Source organism: Megalopta genalis, chromosome 9, assembly GCF_051020955.1.
Source record: "Megalopta genalis isolate 19385.01 chromosome 9, iyMegGena1_principal, whole genome shotgun sequence".
In the NCBI taxonomy this organism is placed as follows: Eukaryota; Metazoa; Arthropoda; class Insecta; order Hymenoptera; family Halictidae; genus Megalopta; species Megalopta genalis.
Genome location: NC_135021.1, coordinates 10,091,457 through 10,106,542, shown reverse-complemented (window position 1 = coordinate 10,106,542; position 15,086 = coordinate 10,091,457). Strand labels below are relative to the sequence as shown.

General features: G+C 35.9%; 1 protein-coding gene across 3 annotated transcripts in view; it reads left to right on the top strand.

Annotated features, from left to right (window-relative positions):
• The window catches only part of toy (paired box 6 protein twin of eyeless), a 98,673-nt gene that overhangs the window by 8,844 nt on the left and 74,743 nt on the right, over nucleotides 1-15,086 (top strand). For all 3 annotated transcript variants that reach the window (XR_013034154.1, XM_033478397.2, XM_033478395.2), the window contains exon 2: nucleotides 3,602-3,890. Coding sequence is in view for 2 of the 3 variants with exons in the window: in XM_033478397.2 (XP_033334288.2) it covers nucleotides 3,878-3,890 (13 nt within the window). In the remaining variant the exon portion in view is untranslated. The remainder of the gene's footprint in view (nucleotides 1-3,601; nucleotides 3,891-15,086) is intronic.

Below are 15,086 nucleotides of genomic sequence, written 5' to 3'. Positions count from 1 at the left end.
CTGTTCGTTTTAATAGAGCAGTAACGTAATTTTAATTCAATACGTCCGTCCCCCCTCCATTGTGTTCCTCAAAAATGGTGGAAATTATCGCGAACAAGATCGGGTACAAATGAAATTCAGATTTGGATCTTCTATCACAATGTATGCGTAAATAGAGAAGTTTATCTAAAAACTTTTCACAGAAACAGTTTCATGATATTGAAAACTGTAAGAAAAATTACCAGAAAACCAACCTGGTTTTACTGGTTCGGTACTTCTAGTGTTTATGCACTCAAAATGTACACTCCCGTCCATAAGTATGTGGACAGTTACCACTTTTAATGAATAAATTATGTAAATGGTATAATTTAAAAAAATATATATATAATAATATTTAAATATAATATAATATTTTAATATAATATTTCAAAATATTAATGCCATAAAACGATGTGTGTCGGCAAATTCTATTTCGGATGTATATTCAGCAACATCTAGTGGTACTAAATTGAGTGATTTAATTATTTAAGTACTTTAATTAATTAATAGTTTGTTACGTTGCGTGCGGTCGTTTGTCGTGGTTTCCTTACTTGGCATTACCGTGAATATTACAAGCCGAATGGAAGAATACTTGTTCGGTTATAATGAAAAAATTCATAGCTGGAATGCCAAAATAAGTAAAAGAAGTTTGAGGTGCAATCGACGAAAAGAAAATTTAATTGGTAAAATATATTCTCTGATAAGTATGAAGTAAACACAACAATCATAATAATGTCCATTAATGATTTTAAAACTTTTTAAAGTTAACCATCTTAACCGAGGATGTGTTCACATAGACGGGGATGTATGTCGATGAGTTGGAGATTGAATGGGTTTGGTTCATCTAGTAAAAATGGACTCGTTCGTAAGGGTAGTTTCTCTTCGTTAGGAGAACGGGTATGAAATTCGTATAAGTTCGGGAAGCTGACGATAGATCGTGTGAATGAAGTGATTCACTTTGTATTTAAGGGAAGACACAAGGGACACAATGTATTCGGTTTGAAATGGATGCTCCGAACAGAAGCACGTGCCCCGTTTGATGCGAATACTCATCAACAGTTGCGGAGGAACAACGAAGAGAGCTTTTGCTTGTAAATCTTATGCATTAGTCTTCCGTCCTTGTTATTTCCCGTTGTCGTAGTCGCGAGATTGCGGTATACATAGTTATAACATATTTATTTCTTGCGCGACCTTTAACCCACTCCGTTACTTTATGCTTAATTCCATTTTGCTACGGAGATAATTATGTATAATAATTATGAATTATATCACGAATAACTATATGAAGATATCTTTGGCTTTGTGCTTGCTATCTTCATCACGAGGAGACATTGTCGCGGCCGACTCAGTTGCATGGTTTCTGTAAAATTCTTTTTGCACGGTGCTAATCGAAAATTATCTAAATGCACATCTTGTTTTACATTTCTGATTACTATAGACTCAAATTTGAGTTCCGTTTATAATATTTCGTTTCGGAGGCGTTCTTTATAGTTTATTTGGTTACTAGTTAAAAACTGTTGATTTTTTAAATTGAAATGCATTTTTGTGGCAGTTTAATCTGCAAACAACTTTTTAGAAATGCGTTAACTCACCAACATTTGTCGTGGAAAGATTCGTATAATTTTTGTACTTTAACTTCATTTCGTAATTTACATCATCATAATTTAGAAATTAACCTTACATTAATCTGCTTGACTTGATCTGTGATATTCACGAAGAAAATCGTTTAAACAAATAGTTGTCAATTGACCTAAATGAGTGAAATTGATTGTGTCATAAATTAGAGAAACTAGTGTTTAGGTTTATATTTTTTGCTTTACAACAACTTTCTAGACAGCATTTATACTCTTCCTTGCACACTTTTAGAAGTAATAAATAATTATGTACATAATTAAAAAATAAAAAAAAACGGAATCGTGTTGGCAACTGATACATATAATTGCTGTGATCGTTTTTGTATAGAATACGGTGTCAATAGATTCAGTTTGTTATCGTTACTTGTCTGCATTAATTAATAGAATTGGGGATGTAATTGTTACTTCTCCTTCTGATGCACACGAATCAGATCGATTCTGAATTCCATTTTCCTCGAAAACGAAACCGTGAAAAATATATATGCTTACGTGAAATTACTTTATACATAAACATGATGGGCAAATTACAATATTCGCAGAGTACTTTTTACATACAGGATATTTGCATTTAAAACAATTTTGTTTGAGTTTAGACAATTCCTCATATTTCAGTTTTTCAGGTTTGACTTCTATTATTTATTTATAAAATCTTTCTGTTCCTCCTAATTAAATATGCAGTAGATTTTATATTTCTAATACCAAGAGTTTCTTGCATGAAGTAGAGAATATTTTAAATACCAAATGTCAACGTGGAAATCGACAATATATAATTGTTTGCGAATATTCTAAGGAAATCGGTTTAGTTTATAATTATTAAACTTGTGGGTTCGTTGAGGAGCCACCCTCAAGAGTTCTAGCGTTAATCGACCCAGACCGGGATAAAATCTATTTTAAATGAATATAAAAAATAACTGTTCGAGAAATAATTAATTTTCAACTGTTATTCGAAAATAGAAATAATATCGTATCAAAAAGTTCATCTTTAAGGGGTTTGTATCTGGTTCTATCTACAATTGTCACGAAAAAAAATCGTTTCTGATAGAAATTAAGGTAGAAGCATCTACAGAAATGTCTATGAGAGAGTTGATGATTAGATAACCATATAATCTCCAAGAAGAATTTCACAATTATCTCAAATAATGGTTTCAAATAATTCCAAAATAACGTAACATGTTGTGCTCTAGCCTAACATAAGGAATGTGCAACAAATTATTAAAAGAATATACTCCTTAAAACTCCTTAAAAAAAGAAAATACTCCTTTAAAAGCCATCATTAACTCAAAAACATAAACAAGCACGATTAAATATCGTAGAGGAAAAGATACAATGAAGAAATATATTTTTCGATGAAAATCGAATAGATGTTCCTGAACTCGTGAACCAGTACCTTAAAACCTTAAAAATACCTATTATAAAAACACTGCACAATTGTCCCCCTAAATGAAACAGTAGCACAAATAATATAATAAAAAAATCTGAGAGAGGATGTAAAAATTCTACCAATATTTTTGAACATTGTTCTTTATAAATTCACTCACACTCGAAAATATGTTTGTACGAATACGGGTGTTTCTGAGTAAGAACCACCACTTGGCGTTCGTGTTTCAAATTTAATGTCTCTATTTTGAAACTGACATTTCAGATATGTGTTCCAAAATAGAGCCATTGAATATGAAACACGTGGACATGGTACTAGAACGGTGTTCCATAATATATGTATACTTGCACGCTCGTACTTCACTATTTTGTTCGTATTATTTTTGATTCGTGTTAAATAAATATTTGAAGGTTCATTACGATATCTAGAAACACCAATTTATCGAACATTATTATACATATTCGACAATAACACTTTCGAATTGTAGTAAAATCGATGATAATCTTATATCGCCTGAAAATCGTTCCATAAGAGGTACTTTAACCTTACTAGATTGTTTGCCTGTTTCCAGCATTGTGTTAGCGTGGCCGGAGGTGGCGGCGGAGGTGGAGGTGGTGGCGGTGGGACGGTCGCCGGCAGTCGGCTGAACCTACACCTTCGTTCTTGCGGAGGCAGCGGTGGCGGTACCGGCATCGTCGGAAGTGACAGTGTTTCGGATTACCCGCCAAGCGCTGCGGCAGCGCGGAGCCGGGAGGCGGCGGCGGCGGCGCTGCACGCGGCAAGAACCCTGTTGGGCGCGGGGGTGGCCAACCCTTGCTCACCCACCCCCGAACCGCCCTTCTGGAAGATGCCACATAAAGGTTGGTCGAACGAGCTTGTTTGTTTACACTATCCGGTGGAATCTTAGAGTCGCTTTTCTCCCCCTCTCGAGCTTTCACCTCAGCCCTGTTCCCTTGAAACTTTACCGTGGTGCTACGGTCGCTGTTTAAAAAGATACCAGTCGGATCGTTTAGCCCCTTCTGGAACACTACGAGACGATTATACTGTACGCGCAGGTCAGAGAAACTGGTCGTCGTTAACCTCTTGTTTGATGTTTAACCTTTATCAGCCGGACGATGATATATCGTTGTTTTCTAGGACAATTGTAATGTTTAATTTAATCGTGTATCTTATTTATTCATTGTAATCTTTATACGTTCCTCAGCTTGTATTAACGTTTCTCTTGTATTTTATTCGTACACGGGTATATGTGTTTTTAAACGCACCAGTTGCATTTTTTGAGGGGAGGAAAATGCGTAAACGGGTTGTAATGCTTCGTTCTGTAATTAACTCTCTGCTTGAAGGTAATTGTAATCATATATTCCGTAGTTTCTTGATTAGTTTCTCCCATTAACATTGGATTGCCGGAGCGAGTCAATTTGACTCATTTACGATATTATTGCTATATATATGTAGAAAAATTTAAATTATTTTTTTAAAACATATGTTGGTCATAATTCTATTAAAAACCAATGTTAAAAAATACCATATGTTCTGAAAAAAATAATTTAAGTTTTCCTATACACATATAGCAATAAAATCGCAAATGAGTCAAATTAACTCGCTTCGGTAATCAAACGTTAAGTCTCGTAGAGTTTGCATTGCCATAATATACGCGATAAATGTCTCCACTTTCATGGAACATTTGCATTTAGGATTATGTGTGATATTTGTAGGAGCAAGAGGGGCAGCTACATTGTAAAGATCTCATCTTACACGATTTATAGTAACTACAAAGTTTTTAGAATAATTGTCATAATAATAACATGGTTTTTCAATATCTTTACAAAAAAATAGACGTACCTTTTCCTTTCTGGAAGGCTTAGATCTTCAATCAAATTCGAGGTTTCAATTTTAACTCTCTTTATTCGTTTGAAATATGTATTTTAAATAGAGCACACTCGGCAGGATTAAAGTGTAAAAAAAGTAGGTGAAAACTACAGGACGAGTTTTTGGGAATAACTATTTTTGAAGAGCGTATGAAGCTTAAATAGAAGCTCTAAAACTAGAAAGCTCTAACAGCGTAGCGGTGGAAGGAAACATAAAGCAAGGGGTTAACATGTTAATTAACACACAGTGCACACATTTGAATTCAGAATTTGAAATTAGAACATTTGCTATGTTTTCAAAGATAGAATAGTAGTACCCTCTGAGGGTTACTGAACATTTTTATCATCATTCAAATCCTTGCGTATCAATCTTTTTCACGTATTTTTGGATGTACGTCCTTGAGGTGAGATCGAGCCTGCATTAAGCTCGATATAAATAGCTAATAATTTAAATTAGCTGCTAGAAAATTAGAATTTAGATGCAACGTTCGTAACCCTAGGTCAAAGTGATCCCAAGTTCCGTCAACCGAAGACTAACTGCATCAATTTGCTTTATAGAACTTTGATAATCTTTACACCTGATGAGTGTCCTAATGCTTCTGAACACAAGTGTTCTTGCGCTGTGCTCACATGAATTAATTCTATCGCGTAAACTTTTTACTACGTCGTCTAACAAAATCTAAATAACTGTACAGAGTGTCCTCGAGACGATTCGTAAAGTGATTTCAAGTAACTTTTTCCTTAGCGAAAATGTTCTCCGCGGCTTCGTTAACCGGTTATTAACGAAAAACGGTGGCCAATCAGAGAGCGGTCTACGAAGTTTGGCGTTATAGCGAACGCGCCGCGGCAGTGGTCACGAGGGCGTGGCGTCAATTGTACTCACTTTCTGATTAGTCCATGTTGTTAACTCGTTAGCAAAGCCGCCACCAATATATTTTCACCAAAGAAAATGTCATTACTTCAAATCGCCTCAGGAATCGCCCATACAGGGTGTGACGAAAGTTCTGAGACACCCTGTAGATGAAACTCTGTTACTTATTATTAGAGATAGATAGTTTCACAGCGCGTGTATAGCAGAATGCTCGGTTTTTGGAGCACGGTCGCAGGACTGCACGGCGCTTAGCCTATTTAAAAAAGAAGCGGATAGGAAAAGAGTTCACGTGTAGCGTACTTTTTGTCACGTTGTTTTCTACCGTCGGTGGAAGATTTACGTGCGAGTCCGTTCTATCGACCGCATTCTGCTCGTCGCCGGGAATAGAGATCAGTCTATCTAATAGTTCGCTTATCGTGCGGAACGGTTTCAAAGGAATATGGCTGTTCTATCGAGCATCGCGACGCGATCGCTTGAAATTGCTTTCCTCGGCGGACATCACGTGTATCGTAGCGCGTTCAGGCTTTTCACCCTGTAAACAAGTTTCACGCGTAAAATCTATCTTAGGCGCATCTATAATTAACCTGGTCACTCCGCTACATCCATAAATAAAGAGAGAGAAAATTTCAGATAAATCACGATGAAACTTTAAACGACAAATTAGTTTGAAGCGTCGAGGGCCCGGGCATTCCTGCTACTCCGGCCGGAGAAAGAAGAATTTAAAATTACGAGGCTTATGAAACCGATAGGTGGCCGATTATCTGTCATTCGGATACTTTATCTGACGATCCGGTCCTCGTATCTCGACGACTTTGCTAATAGAAGGCCGTTACAATGCGGTCGAACGTCGGTCGCCTTTCGTATTGTCAGCGTTCGTTAGCGTCAACTTCGTACCGTGTATCGTGAAACCCGAGCCACTGGGATTTTTTTTATCGATACAGTCGGGGAACGATGTCTCGAATCTTCGGGATGGATTTCGAGTTGACCGAAGGTTGGCCCGGGGACCTGATTCCTTGAATCGACTCAAACCTCGACTGGGTACAAAGTGCCGACGCGAACCTTGCGCTCGTTCCACGAACTTTCTTTTCTACCATTTTAGAATACATGAATATTACGTTGGACACTTCGCTGCAGTTTATAAATCGGAAAATAACCGTAAAGTAGAAAGCCGTCGAACTAAGAAACGTAGGAGTTGTTGACACCGTTGCGGTGGTCAATCGGGGCAGGATGAGAAAATTAGTCTTCGTTGAATTTTCACGTTCAGTGCCGCGTCGGTCGTGAAATTTTTACCTTTGTCTTGAAATTCATTTTTATTGTAATTATCAGAATACCAAAAATCTAAACTACTATTTCTCGTGAAATTTCTAGTTTCGGTTTCATTGATTAAATGATATTGATATTGTGGGATTTTTGGGGTTGATATTCGGCATTGCAACAATTGCTGAACTATCGTGGATTGGGCTTCTAAAATATGAACATATACAGTGAGTCTCACTAATATTTGGACCCTTTTTAAAACGCAATGACTTTTTTAAAACTAGAATAAACGATTTGAATTTTTTTTTAGATGATAATGGGATTAGTATACTAGACAATGACTGAACTACTTTGTTATAATTTTGTTATTACTAGGAATGACAAAACAAAATAAAAGATTTTTTACTTTTTTTATCTGAATCTATAACGAAAACTTAAAAAATGCGTTCGGCATACATGCCGAAAATTTCATCGAAATCGTTTAACGCAGGCTGTAAAAACTGCAAATTTTTCACACTTATTAGTCGAAAGTGTCAAAAATCAGGACAAAACTGCGATTCCTGCGATCTTTAGTTGATTACAGCTCATACCAAGCTCAACCGATTTCGGTGAAATTTTTAACACGCATATAACTTACCGAGATCTATGAAACATATTTTTTAAATTTTCGTTATAGGCTCAAATAATAAAAGTTAAAAAAATGACAGTTTTTAATTTTCTTTTATTATTTTAAGCAATAGCAAAATTTAAAAAAAAGACCTAGGCTAGTCTAGTAGACTGATCGCTCTACCACGTAACAAAAATCAAGTCGTTTAGCCCAGTTCTAAAAAAGTTATTGCGTTTTGTAAAGTGTCCAAATATTAACGGGAGTCACCGTATTTTTCTAAATTAGTGCATAAAATTCTTTCAAATTTTGTGATTATTTCTTCACTTTTCTATATCTGAAGATCCGTTTAGGGACGTTTATTAAAGTATTCAGCTCGTTGCAAACTCAATTACTGTAACAAGGAGTTCTATCTAACTAGAATATATTTTTTACGTAATCCGACTTTTAAAGCTTTATTGAAAACTGTCCATAATCACTGAAAGAGTCAAGCTTAGAAGAAACCCTGTACAAAATCGTCTTATAACACATTTACGACGAGTTCTCAAGCTAATAACTTACATGTAATGTTCAGTATCAGTCACTTCTTGATTAGAAATATCTGCAGTAATTTCTTATACTATGATAAGCATTTTAGTTAAGGGCTTGACAAAATTATATGTTTGATATCCATATTTATGTGTGAAGCAACAATCCACGCTTATAACAAAATAGAATATACATATATATAGAATCAATATTACTGAGTCGCTCGTTATTAATTTTTTCTCGAATTTCGTCGTGTTTCACTATTTTCTAGTATAAAAAGGAAAATAATTATATACATGATAATATATCATGTAATAATTATATCGATTTTAAAGAAATTAACAATATACACACATATTTATAATGGATTCTGTTGGAAATCTTCATCACAAATCTGTCTAGGTATTACATCGGAAGGGATTGATGTATAAATTGCGAGTCTATATAAAAGTTCGATTTCCGAAACTGGTGAATGTTAACATTCATACATTCGACTATTTTCTGTTTGTAGATATTGTAAAATGTTCAATTGCTGTCTGTTGGTATTGTGAAACGTATTTCTTGTAAATGTGAAGAGCTGTTAATTTAGAGCAAAACAATTTGTTTAATGTATTGAATGTAAAAAATGAATTTATGCTACTGAAAGCATGTTCGCAGACCACTGTGCGACGAAACGATAAAAACGCACAGTGCGGCCTATGCTGTGATGAAAAACCGAGAAATTGCTGTTCGATTATGAACTCCATACCTTAAATATGGAGAATTTGAACAAAAGCATGTACAATTTTAGGTTACAATTGAGAAACTTCTTTCTTTTAAAAAAATTGATTTAAAAGAATCGATTCAGAAAATCTTATAGTTCCGATCGTTTTTTATGAAGAAGGTGCTGTATTACCTTGTTGCATAATCTATTCCTTCCACAAACTGTTACGCTACAAATTCGATTCAATCAAGAATTTATAATAATTTGAAAAATTTTAATTACTAAATTTATATTCCGTAAAAACATAAAAACTTGGACATTTATGTGTGGGCTGCGGATTTTATGCATTTCTGATAAAACCAGCTTGGTGGAATTTGAAACAGTACAGAGATTCAAAAAGTTTCAAAAATTATTAAACAACGAACGAAATTTTTATGTTGTTCCCGTTTTTTTGCAATTCATGACAGACTTGGAAAATTTATTCGGATGATGGATAAGAGATAAAGACTTGACGAATAAAATTTTATTCGACACTGTCGAATAATTAAGCAATCGAATAAAAATTTATCTAGATAAAATCGTTCGATTAGTATCTCAAATTGATCTGATCCTGAATGTGTTCGTATAAATCTATTTTTATAAAATTACGTAAGAACAAATAGTCAGTATTATTCGAGTAATTTTACAATCTTTATTCGCATAAACTTGCAATCTCTATTCGGACAATTTTACAATATCTATCCGAATAAATAGATAGACTAATTTATGACAAATAATGAATAATTTTTATTCGAATAGAATATGCGACTAGAAAGTATTTATTCGAATAATTATCTAAGAGAAATATTTATTCGAAACAATTCGAGTAGTACCCAATTCTGGTTCATGAAGCAAGCTTTTATTTTGCGTAAATACCCGGCAGTGTATTTATCATAGTAATCCGACTTTTGTGGGAAATTCTCGGTTTCGACCGCGCCGTGGAACGGAGTGTGACGGAAACTCGGTGCGCGGTCGTTCTCTAAATAAGCGGAAGTGCGCAGCCTTTCTAAACGCGTCTCAATTTACATCTTGTTACTTTCGCGTTAGCGTGCCTCGCCGGGATGATAGGTGGTGGCTCGGCTCACGTCGCAGCCTTCGGCTAAATTTGTGACCTTCGCGACGAGTTATACGAGGGTCAAGCAAATACGTGTACGCTTATGGGCTTAGGTGGGGCTCGCGGTTACCCCCGGGGTTAGCCGGTAACCCGACACGCCTTTCCTTGGCTTCTGTCGGGCCAACAGCCCCTTCTTCACCGGAGCCTCGACGTCGAAGGGTGGCGCCTTCTACCCCAAACACTCTCCGCCGCGCCGATTCGACAACGCGCGCGATCCCCAGGCTACAACACAATCGGTGTATTCCTCCGGGTCGGTCGTTCGGTTTAATAAGCGAGCATCTACACCGCCAATTTGTCTTTCCTTTGTGCGCCGTTTTATTGCCGATCCGCGTATACAGGGTGTACCTAAAAATAAATGGAAAAATAGAATAATACTTTTTCGTTTAACGCTAGATTTACGGAGCACAAAAGACAACTTTACAGTTTTATATTAGCTTGTAAAAGTAACGATAAGACATTTATTCTGATTTTTAAGAAGTGTTATTGTAACATTTGCCATAAGTAATATATAAATTGTATAAATGACTTATAAATGTATCTTTACGATATGAATAATCGTAAATTAACAAATTAGCGACCCGCCATCGTGACGGGTTTCGTAAATCTAGTGTTAAGGCACCGTTCTCGAAAAGAATTAACTTGGAAAAAATAATATTGGGTTGGCAACTAAGTAATTGCCGATTTGTTCAATGAAATAAAAATTTTTTTTTTACTTGGAACGAAGTTTAATCTGTAATGTATTTCCCATTTTGTTCGATGACCTTTTCCCATCTCTCTGACAACTTGAAAATTCCACGCTCGTAGAAAGTCTGATCCTTTTCGGCCAAAAACTGAGTTAAGTGAGATTTTACAGCGTCATCATCATTAAAAGTTTTACCACGAAGGGAGTCGTCCAGGGATCTAAATAAGTGGTAATCCGATGGTGCGAGATCAGGGCTATACAGTGGGTGTCACATCAATACCCAACCAATATCCATCAATTTTTGCCGAGTGGACAAAGACGTGTGCGGCTTAGCATTGTCCTGGTGGAAAATGACACCTTTACGATTGACCAATTCTGGTCGCTTTTCCTTGACCGCTGCATTCAATTTGTCCAGTTGCTAACATTCACGGATAATACAAAATAACATAATAATAATAATAATAATAATAATAATAATTTTATAATATAACATTTACGGATATCATAAAAATGGGAGTGAGAGACATCTATAACTGAAATCGGCAATTACTTAGTTGCCAACCCAATAGTACTTAATAGAAATCAAGTGGCGTCATCGTACTACAAGCCACTCGAACTAGACGCATCTTAAAACTCAGTTTTCTCGAAAAGTAATCTCTCTCCTCTTAAAGTAAAAAATGTTACTCCTTTTCTGGATTTATTTTTGCATGTAAAATCATGATCTGGCTGGTTTTATCACGATTTTTGGTACACCCTGTATACACTGCTGCCTTCCGGATCAAATTAATTCTCACCACATTGGTTACTGATCCTCCTAGACGATTTAGAAATTTTCGAGAATTCACAGGAATTCATGTTCCGGGATATCGTCTGGAAAACTTCTCCATCTAGAAACATATCGACACAATTTGGTAGTTAATTTTGCTATCCTGAAATATGATACGTGGCTTGTTTGGAAACTGTCTAGCTATTTATATTCTGAACACTCTTCTTCATGATCATTAGACTGACAATTTTATGCATTTATAGCAAGAATGAGTAGGTGAAATACAAAATTTTGAAGATATTAAAAGAATTTAATAATGCTGTTGCATTATTTTCGATATTCTATTAATTTTTACTTGCTACAATTAACTGGAACTATTTTTATTTTGCAAAAAATCTGCACTTTAATAATGAAAAATTTGCACTTCGGCACACCTTTATAACGTAAATTTCGAAAATTAAAATTTCCTTTAAAAAGATCTAATCGGAAATGTTCGTGAATTTATTTCCTTTTATTGTTTCTATCAGTTTTGTTTTAATCGAATGTAAATGAAAACGTAATTATAAAAACTTTATTATCTTGAGTACATATTTCTTTATTGCTTGCTTCATAAAGATTATAATGTCCATAATTAAAACCAAGATACAGAACCAAATTTTTCATAAATGATAACGTTAACATTATGAAGCTAATGTTACATATTAATATATCATTTTTATCATTTAAATACATTAATAAGAAATTGTAGTGAAATTATAATCACGTTATTATATGATGTATATTACAATACATTATTTAGATTCAGATTTGGTACATATTTGAATTAAATTTGATTATATTAAAGCCAGAAAGACAATAATCGTAGTCGAAGAAGAAGTATTTCCCAAATCGCAGTCCTCTAACATTTTCACACTTTCCATTAGAGCTTACAAGTGAACATCGGTAACTCGACAATTCCAAAAAAATATACAATTTTGCAGACATGTAGTTCCAGTCATCCTAAAAATTAAACGATTTTCAAAGTATGTTATAAAACTGCCCTTGGAAAGAAAACAAGTTGCTGCAGATAACTTTTCTGCAAGGCCTATTAATTGGTCGTTTATACGATAAAAAATATAAAATACATTTGCACGAAGAAGTTGTAGCGAAATTTATATGCGTACTGGAGCGAATTTCTTCAAACCAGCAGTCATTTTTACTTTTTAAACAAATTTCACGATATTTATTTACATCTATTTACATCATTGTAAAGAACTTTTGATAGGCCATTAAACAGAGCATAACCAAAAAATGAAAATTGCAGAAATAAATTGGGTTCGGGGTAAGTTCCGAAAAAAATTTGTGTTTCAATTACTTGAAGCCACATTGTAGAGCACAAAATATCATACGACTTTGTCTTCAATCATTTTTCAATGTTCTATACAGTTTTGAAAATATTAATGATAATAAAGAAATTCGTAATACCTCTTCGGTGGATAGTTTTCACCTCATTATAGTTTTATAGCATACTTTTAAAATTGTTTAATTTTTAGGATGACTTGAACTACTTTTCTACAAACTTGAAGATATTTTGGGATTTTCCAGTCGCCGATGTAGGCGATCTTTAATTGTTTACATCGCGTATCAATGTAAACCGGTTTCGAAGAAATTTTCAGCGTGCACATAAGTTATCGAGAACTGCAAAACGCATTTTTTAAATTTTTGTTATAGACTCATATAAAGGAGTTCGAAAACGAGAGCTTTCATCTTCTTCTGTCACTTCAAGCAATAGCAAAATTAAAAAAAGAAAGCAGTTTAATCATTGTCTAGCAAACTAGTTTATCATCTAACAAAAATTCAATTCACTCAGTCCAGTTTCAAAAAAGTTATTCCGTTTTAAAATGTGTCAGAATATTAATGTTAATCATCGCCTTCGAACAATTCGCCGAGAAATCGATGATTATCCAGAAATTGGTACCGACAAATCACGCTCCGGCGCATTAATCGAAGAACTTGGAACAAATGCAAGATTCCAAAGCCCACAGTTGCCCAATTAGTAAGCCGATCAGAACTGCGGATAAGAGTTGCAGTTTGCGTTGCTCTAAGCTCCGAAACCTAAGCCACCATCTGATAATCCCGCACAATTTCGGCCCGTTAAAATTGATTTCACCACCAGCACGCATCGAGGGGGGGCGTGTATGTTTATCCGAAGTTTGGCCGGATCGTATTACGTTCCGCGCCCGATCATAATACGAGGTCTGGGGGTATAGACGAGTCGAGTGTTCCCCTTTTGGAGCGAGCTGGAAGCTGGAGATGGAGCGTTGCTCGAGCATCACGGGGAGTTGCGAGAAGGTCGACGATGGCCTCGCGGCACGAGCTCGTCCCCCTTTTCTTCCACGGTTCTCTTTTCTCGCTCGCCATCCCTTCGCTATTCTATCCGTTCCTCCCTTTCTCTCTCTCTGTCTTTCTCTCTCGCTCGCACAAAAGCCCCGTAGCTATTCGAATCAAACGACCGATTCACGGGAGCACTTTATTTCGTGCTAGGCTACAAGATTTGTTAATGGTTATGGGCGCTTGTGTCGGTCGGCTCGCGTGCCAGCCGAAGCTGCGAAGATTACCTGCGCCCGGCTTTCAAGGGCCAATAAATGTCGAGGGTGCGGGATTATCCGCGACGGACCAATGGGATATCGTTCGTAATACATTTCGAGATTTTCCGTTCATTATTTATACTGCAATCGCCGGCAGATTCTACTTTGGTGACCTGTCTATTGGTTTGGCAACTAAGTAATTGCCGATTTCAGTTATTGTGTCGATTGTGTCGATATGTTTCTAGATGGAGAAGTTTTCCAGACGATATCCCGGAACATGAATTCCTGTGAATTCTCGAAAATTTCTAAATCGTCTCGGAGGATCAGTAACCAATGTGGTGACAATTAATTTGATCCGGAAGGTAGCAGTGTATACAGGGTGTACCAAAAATCGTGATAAAACCAGCCAGATCATGATTTTACATGCAAAAAGAAATCCAGAAAAGGAGTAACATTTTTTACTTTAAGAGGAGAGAGATTACTTTTCGAGAAAACTGAGTTTTAAGATGCGTCTAGTTCGAGTGGCTTGTAGTACGATGACGCCACTTCATTTCTATTAAGTACTACAATAGTAAGTCCGGGTGAACACTGGAAGTGGACTCTTGAGTTACAGGTGAAACAGGCCGTTAAAAATTAATCATGATTTTCTAATAACATAGCGAAGATCTCCTGAATGTATTTCACGTGACGAACTCGTCGATATCTATCTTATCTTACTGGAATGCTCTAGGTTTTCACTATAATCCCGAATCAGCGTCGTCGCGACGATTTCGTACATAACGTAGTAAATGTAAATGTTACCTGGTTCTTATAAATCGAAAGACAACTTGATTCTTCTGTTATCAAAATCTAGGGATGAAAGCAAATCGAAACATACTGAAAATAAAAATTGTCTCGTTCTATCGGTGAAATTATTAACATGCTAAGTGCGGAGCCGATTTTCCTGGGCTTTCCGTTGAGGCGGCAGGCCGGCATTATGTTTTACTCTTGATACTATTGGTCCCATGCGTCGGTCCCATGTCAGTCCTTGGTAACTGACGTCGCTCAAACGAAAAGT